Here is an 8,280-nt window from a genome sequence, read left to right as displayed (position 1 = left end):
GTGTGTGAGTGCGTGCGTGTGAGTGTGTCTGTGTGTATGTTTAAGTGGGTTTGTATGTGTGTGTGAAAGAGAGAGAGAGAGAGAGAGAGAGCGAGAGAGAGAGAGAGAGAGAGATAGATAGATAGAGAGAGAGAGAGAGAGAGAGAGAGAGAGAGAGAGAGAGAGTTTGAAGTAAGGGGATAATATAATACGAATAAAAGGAGGAAATGTATGCAGCTATTGTTCATCTGTTTTACAGCAATACATGCATTGAATTGCGCACTAAATCCCAAATAAACACTGAGATATTCAGAAACTTCAATCTGATAGATGAATTAATCTATACAGACAGACGTGGACAAAAGGAGAAAGATTTCATAAAAGAAAAAGAAAAAGTGAAAAAGAAACCCCAAAACGATTGGGTTGAAACACTCTTTCGTTGACGAAGAAAGGGGAATGAAGAGTATGAAAAAAAGAGAACGAGAAAAAAAACACACAAAAAAAGAATAGAAGAGTGATCGATAGATAGATGCATGAGGAAACACAGATGGATAGATAGATAGATAGATAGATAGATAGATAAAAAGTAAAAGCTGCAATCGTTGACAATGATATCTGTGCGGTATCTGTGCTGGTAACAGTAGGGGAAAAATTTAGGCCGAAGACAAACATTACTCATGTTAAAGAAAAACTGTTATTGAACATCGTGGCCCACTCTTCGATCTGCCTCTAATGAGTGGAGGAGGAAAACTAAATATTGGTTTTCGTCCCTTCCACCGGTAAGGCGTGGAGATCACAGGTGACCTTTATACCTGCTGGAGAGTCGAGCCCATAATGGCTCCCTTAGCTTCAGCTATTGCCTCGTACTTTTAGATTCTCTCTCTCTTTCTCTCTCTCTCTCTCTCTCTCTCTCTCTCTCTCTCTCTCTCTCTCTCTCTCAACGTTTCTCTCTCTCTCTCTTTCTCTCTCTCTCTCTCACTCTCTCTCTCGTTCAGTTTGCTGTCCGTCCGTCTGTCGGTCTGTCTGTCTGTCTGTCTGTTTGTCTGTCTCTGTCTCTGTCTCTGTCTCTGTCTCTCTCTCTCTCTCTCTCTCTCTCTCTCTCTCTCTCTCTCTCTCTCTCTCTCTCAATCTCTAACTCAAAGTATCTCTCGCTGTGTTTATCTCTCACATATTGCTCTATGTATGCCTATCAGTCTAGTTTCTGTTTCTGTGCCTGTATCTTGTCGTGCTCAGCTCCCCTTGTTCTCTCTTTGTCTCTCTCTGTCTCTCTTTCCCTACCGCCCTCTGTTTCTCTCTCTCTCTCTCTCTCTCTCTCTCTCTCTCTCTCTCTCTCTCTCTCTCTCTCTTTTTCCTACTCTCTTTCCCACTCTTTTGCGCTCTCCTTTCTCTATGACGAAAACAAAAAATATTCATATTCTGAATGAGAAGAAAAAGTAGATGAAGTAAAATAAAAGATACAAGATAAATAAAGGTACCAAAAACAAAGAAGCCAAGGGAATTAAACAAAGTAGTGCCACAAAACAATGTAACTCGCACGAGAAGAGTCTCTTACACGATGTTCGCATTTCAGCAGTCAACAACTGGACCATACTTTCATGCGTCATTTTTGTCAACAATCAATATGAATAAGCTTCAGCTCACTTGTGTGTGCGTGTGAACATGCGTGAGCGAGCGCGTTTGATGTACCCTTCCTCAATGAACGGTTTCCGTCAATGATTTATCGCACGAAAGGAAATGGTTCTTTGCTGTGAACGTTCGTGATCACCATGTGGCATCGTCACGAAATGCTTGCTACTTTTTCTCTATCTTTTTAATATTGGAAAGAAGTCGTTTTTTAAATGTAGAATTGCTCCCAAAAGAGCCCCAAAAAGAGGCGTGGCTCTATTATAAGTTCATAAAAAAAGCTGCTTGGAAATGAGGGACAAAATAGTAAACTGACTACATGCATTCGATTGAAACAAGGGCGTCATATAATGTATTCTCAAACACCACAAAAGGTTAATAGCAAGAGAGAGGAAAATGAACATTCACACGCATGCATGCACGCACGCACGACGAACGCACGCACGCGCGCACACACACACACACACACACACACACACACACACACACACACACACACTCACACACACACACACACATACACTCACACACACACTCAGACAGAGAGAGAGAGAGAGAGAGAGAGAGAGTGAGAGAGAGATAGAATGAAAGAAAGAGAGAGTAGGAAGAGAGTTGGAGGAGGGTGGGGGATATCTATCTATCTATCTATCTATCTATCTATCTATCTATCTATCTATCTATCTATCTAGTAATGCAGTTTTAAGCATACAATATAAAAATTACATAGCTCCATCGTTGTATTCTGACTCACCCTTGAGACCACGTTCGCCCATCGGACCTGAAAAATGAATTAAGTGAATTATAAAACTAGATTTAATACAACCAACTACAGTTTACCATAACTAACGCCCATTTTTTTCTTTTAAATCTAGGTATAAATTGTATAACTCACACAAACATTTTTAAAAATAGATTTGAAATGCATATCACATACAAAACATAATTTTAATATCTGCCATCCCCCTCCTAAAAAATCTTTAAAAAGACAAACCAAAGCAAAAAACAAACAAACACAATCCAATCAACTAATGTGACCAAAAAAGAGTAGAAACCCATTGACCAAAGAGACGGAAAACAACCAAATAAAAACAAAAACAACATCCCAATTAAAAAAAAAAAAATGCATTGTTAGCACAATCAGATATGCAGAGAAAATAATGACAGTTTTACATTGCAGAATGATAATTCTATTTAACTTTATATAAATTGATATTTTGCATATCTATTTTAACCCAGCGGGTAAATATAAAAGTAATGCAATGCTAATTGATTCTCCAAAAGTCTAACAACTCTGAATATTTACTGTAAATTTTTATTTCACAAAGAAATGCCTGAAATGTTACCATATTATGCCTCCTGTTTTTATTCTGTCATCAGTACCAAAAAATAATAATAGAACAAACAGAAAAAGAAAAATTCAGAGTTTGAGAATTTGATGAAAGTATAATTACTTTTAAAAACCCTGGGGAGTATTCCACAAGTCACATGTAATGAAGAATGATAAACATTTCGCAACCTCAGATTTAAAAAGTTCTATGTGCACAGTACCTAGTTTTGAGAAATTTGACGTCAAAGATTTTGAGTTTCATATCTTATTATGTCAAATGTTTTAAAAATGCATTTCTTTGAGTATCTTAATAATGACTCTGGATAATCTTACGATTTTGATAGAACAGATAGTACATTTGGTTTCTGACCTCATGGTCTTAGTGACTAAAAACCGCCAAAATGATCTGATAGAACTTTATAATTCTGAGGTAGCGAAATGCCTTTGAGTTACATAAATTTAAGGCATGCCTTTGCACTAAAACCGAGTACACTTTATAACAACATAAAATTATTATAATATAATGACATTTCACAATCTTTGAAGAAAGTCGGCAAGCCTTTCAAAATGTTGTAAGTCCAGAAAGCAAAATATTTCTTTAAAGGGGAAAACCTGTTTCATTCTTTTTAAAATTGTACCTTTATTCGTTTGTATAATTTCTTTCTGTTCTTTATCATTTAAAATTTGAACTTCGTCAAAATAGTCTCAAGCAAATAGAACCGATACCACAGATTATGAAATTGCAGTAACAAAGAAATGAAAATTGAGGGCTTAATACATCTGAACTGCTGACCATTGGTGAGCAGAATGTGCGTACGTCTTTATGCTCTTACCTTGGAACAACGTTCTGAGTTTATCAAAGTGGCACTCAACGCGACAGACGCAAGATGGACATTAGCTGGAGCTTCGAGTTCTGTCTTTGCTTTGACTCAGTGTTCAACCAAAAAGGTAAGGTAATCAATGATAGCATCAAGGTCTTTAAAACAATGTTCAAGCTTTAATTCAACTTTTTGCACAAACAAGTGACGCTGATTCACGTCCAAATAAATACCACCATCAGCTGGGACTGGGTGGCTGGTGCGCTGTCCGAACTACTTTTAATGATGAGTCGAAGTTTCCTCCTCCACTGAAAGGGAGAAACTTACCTTCCGCGTCTTCCGTGGGAGACGAAAGCTGGCAGCCAACGCTTTCCCAGTAAAGGAACACATGATACTTCTTAACATCTCATAAAATGACCAAAGATTGTATACTAGTGGATGGTTCTCATCTGTACTAGACACTATACTAAAAATAGCGTAACGAATATTTTAGGGACTGAAGGTCCTTGTATACAAAGTGTAGGTGCAGGAGATTGTTCAATGAAAAGAATGAACAATTTTTATGTACGACTTTTCTTGCGAATGCACATCAGCACAATATACACAAACCATTGATTACTTAAACATTGACTAAAATTTGGCCATTTACTTACAGCATAAGGGAAAGGAAAGATAAATGTATGCATTCATCAAATAACTCGAAATACATACTCACGAAAAAATAATAAAGTACCTGTAGAAAATAAACTACGCACATTCAAAGCACTTATATATTTAAAAAACACGGTGTAATGCTATGACCATAATTATTTGTAAAAGACGATTGTCTATATAAGCCGGGGGCGAGTATCTTCAGTCATGTTGTGAATTAACAGTAGATAAGTAGCCACAGCATCACGCCAGGAGCTATACAGTTGTAGAATTCAATAAGCAAAAGATTTTCAACTCGATAGAGCAAGAAGACGAAGATTCACTTACCCATTCACACAAATATCATTATGCCTTTACAGATTTTCACAAAAGCTCGTATCTAGGCACGGCTATACCAGTGTACAAGCACACACATCAACGCACACACACACACAAACACACACACACACACACACACACACACACACACACACACACACACACACACACACACGCGCGCGCACATACTCACACACACATACATACACATTTGTACATACACACTCTCAGAGAGGCGAGAGTAATTGCACACTCCCCTACAACCCCCTTGCTAAAGAACAGATACCCGATAAGGCGTAAGGGAGTTCACTGGCACAAAAATAAATGATTCACCAGACGGGCGTAACGAATTCGAAAAAATAACCCTAGAAACAAAACAGAACAAAACAAAACAAAAAACCTACGAAAAATCACGGCACATTCTAAGAGGCCGGTAAATGCTCTGGACTATTCAAAATTAGGAAGCAGGACCTCCGGTAAAACGTCCGTCTCCGATTAGATCTGTCAAATGGGTAGGGAACCTATCATACTCCCCAGACCCCTAAAGTTAATGAACATTATTTTGAGAATTCGAAGAGGCCCATTAACACCAAACCCCGGCGTGATATCAACTGAGCCAAAAGTGTTATCAACAACAATGGTTTTTTTTTTCTATTTTGACGTTCGAAAGTCGTGATCTATGATGATCTCATCTACCGATGTGCTAGGACTTTAGGACGAGAGACTGTCCACGGAGGAATGACAACTGACTGAAGGCTTCTATTCAATTCCTTCCTATTACCGTCCTTTTATTGACAATACTTACTTTACTTTATCCTCCATTTTGTATCTTTAGAAGTCGTAGGGAGATGCAATTTATTGTCCCGTTTAAAGAGTTCCTACAAGACCTCGGCAATCCTCGATTTACACTTATATTTTACTGAAAAATATTAACTGGTTTGGTTGATCAATCAACACAGACTTGTGCAAAGTCTCCAGATATCTAAGAAGCACGGGGCACCAAACGAAAGGAAGTGACTAGTGGCGTTGTCAAGGTTCAAATACCCAGTCTGAAATAAGTAAAGCACCACCTGGACAACAGTGAGCTAGTATTGTCTGACCGAGAACGTGAGCACAGGCGTTTGAACAACAATATGCTTCCTCTTACACAACAACACCAGATGCATTATGCATGAACAGTTTTCACGAGAAAAGCTGGCCTGGCAAATTATTTTCGCAGAAATGTCAGTTTTATGCTCTTCGCAATCCTGAAAGAGCATCCCATTCTTTAATGGACGTCTGCTGAAAACTGCTTTCTCGGTGAGGCAGTTAGAGTGGCAAAGGGGTGCAGATTTCTTTCACAAGATTCGATGTTGGAAATGCTTTCTTGTCTAACTCCGAAAACCACCCTTTTGTTATTATTTCTTATTTAAAGTGGAGCATCAAGAAAATGTTCTTATTGGAACCACAAAAGAAGAAAGGTGGGGGGCTAAACGTTGAGGTAAAGAGTGAGGGGAGGTTTTGATTACATGGTTGTGATGTGTATAATAAAACCAAAGCCATGTATATGTTACTTTTTATGATAATAGTGTTGTGTTCTTCAAATGACTGTTAGCACTTTTAGTAGTTTAGTAGCACATCTATTTTTGTTAATTGCATGACGTAATTCATTGTTTTATATTTAATAAGTGAGAGAAGGTCGAAAACAATAAATCATGTTGTCAGTTTCTTATGGGCTATATATAATGTAGAAGTATAGTTTCTATATTGTGGTGGAGCGCATAAAAAGGTAAGTACGGAATGGTCTTCAAAGTTCTTTCTCTCCAAATAATACAAAGTTGCATTGTCTACTACACAATAGAATAAAACAGTCTTAGGTCACACATATTGATATTTAATTGACCGCTTAAAGCTGTACATATTGCAGATATAAACATTTGTGCGACATTTATTTTAGAGTGAATCTCGTTGCAGCAACACACTGGTTGCAGGAAGTGCTACTGTCGGAGGACTTAAATGAGAGCTTTTCTGGAGAAACACAAAACTAAGTTTGGCACTTCTTGTTTGTTTTGTTGTGTTTCTAGTGATTTAATAAATTTCAGCTTTCATTCGGCGACTCCTGCCCAATGAAAAAATAATGCAATTATCAGAATCAAATAATAGAATACTGAGCAGCAAACAAAGTGTTAATACTACCATTCAGTTATAAGCAGTTGGCAATGTGCACTGAACTTCTAATAATTGTGATACTGATTTAGGCAATATCTCAAACTTGCTGAATCTTGACTTAAGGATACATCATTTCCCATCGGAATTAATGAACTAAATGCTAAGCCATTGCTGAGTTTAAAGTCACTACCACTTCCGCGTTCAAAAGACAGCATGAGGAATGGTGAATGTGCAGACAGACTGCAGAAGACACCTCTCCGACAGGAACTAGCTGTCATCAAGACAGAGTTGAAATGATCCTAGAAAAGAAGTTTGTTCTAAACGAACTCTACGTTCTTGGTCTGCAACTTTCCATTTCTTTTCAATTCTCAGATTGTCCTGACATGACACAACAGCTGTTAGAAAAAAAGGGTGGGTGGGGGTTGGGAATGTTGGGTTGGGGTGGGGTCACAGGTGTTGTCAAATCTGTGTGCAAGTCCTGTGGGTGCTGAATTGTAGTGCAAGACGCTTTTTCTCATTACTGTTTTTTAGCTGCAATTCTGGACAACGTGACATTTAGCTTGTTTCCTTGCCTTTCTTTTCATATATTGGAAAACAATGTCTAATGATGAAATATTGATATACAAAGAGCATTTAAACAGTTAGAAAATATTACCCCATCTTTTAAAAAAATGTATCTTAATTCGATCGATGTTATATTGCTTTCTGAATTCAATATAGCTTTAGTTATAATAATAATCTTGCTTTTAAGTCGAACACAGCTCTGTACACAAAGTTTACTCACCACCTGGATCTGTGCCTCCTTAAGTTTATAAGGCATTCTAATTGGGTTTGCTTTCATGCTTGTCCTTTTCAATTGCTACATCTTTATCTCTACCCTCTTTCAGCACAATGTACCTCTGTGCTTCCCATTTTTTTAGAATATCAGACAACTACGACAATAATACCCGATGCATTAGCAGTACCAACGAATGTAGAATCTGCTATATCTCCAATTCATTCAGTGAGTGGTTTGAAAAAAAAACACAAACAAACAAACACATTAGCACACATGTTATTTACAAATATACATATACACACGAACACACACACACACACACACACACACACCTACACACTCACACGCATACGCTCACGCACACACAAACACACACACACACACACACACACTCGCACAAACATACAAACACACACATAGATACAAAAGTATATACAGAAGAAACATATAAGCAGACTTACAGACAAATAGACTGTCAGGCGGACAAACAGATAGATAGAAAGATATATTGATTGATAGATAGATTGAGAGAGAAGGGGATCGAGAGAAAGAGAGAGTGAAAGAGAAGGAGAGAGAGAGAGAGAGAGAGAGAGAGAGAGAGAGAGAGAGAGAGAGAGAGAGAGAGAGAGAGAGAGCTC

General features: G+C 37.9%; 1 protein-coding gene across 1 annotated transcript in view; it reads right to left on the bottom strand.

Annotated features, from left to right (window-relative positions):
• The window catches only part of LOC101853608 (gliomedin-like), a gene marked incomplete in the record, with an annotated part of 98,532 nt that overhangs the window by 12,799 nt on the left and 77,453 nt on the right, over window positions 1-8,280 (bottom strand). Inside the window, 1 exon segment of the mRNA XM_035968655.1 lies at window positions 2,354-2,380. Within this exon segment, the coding sequence (XP_035824548.1) occupies window positions 2,354-2,380 (27 nt within the window).

Source organism: Aplysia californica, unplaced genomic scaffold (genome assembly GCF_000002075.1).
Source record: "Aplysia californica isolate F4 #8 unplaced genomic scaffold, AplCal3.0 scaffold00072, whole genome shotgun sequence".
Lineage (NCBI taxonomy): Eukaryota > Metazoa > Mollusca > Gastropoda > Aplysiida > Aplysiidae > Aplysia > Aplysia californica.
Note: the sequence above shows the minus strand (reverse complement) of the source record. Positions and strands in the feature narration are given on the sequence as shown.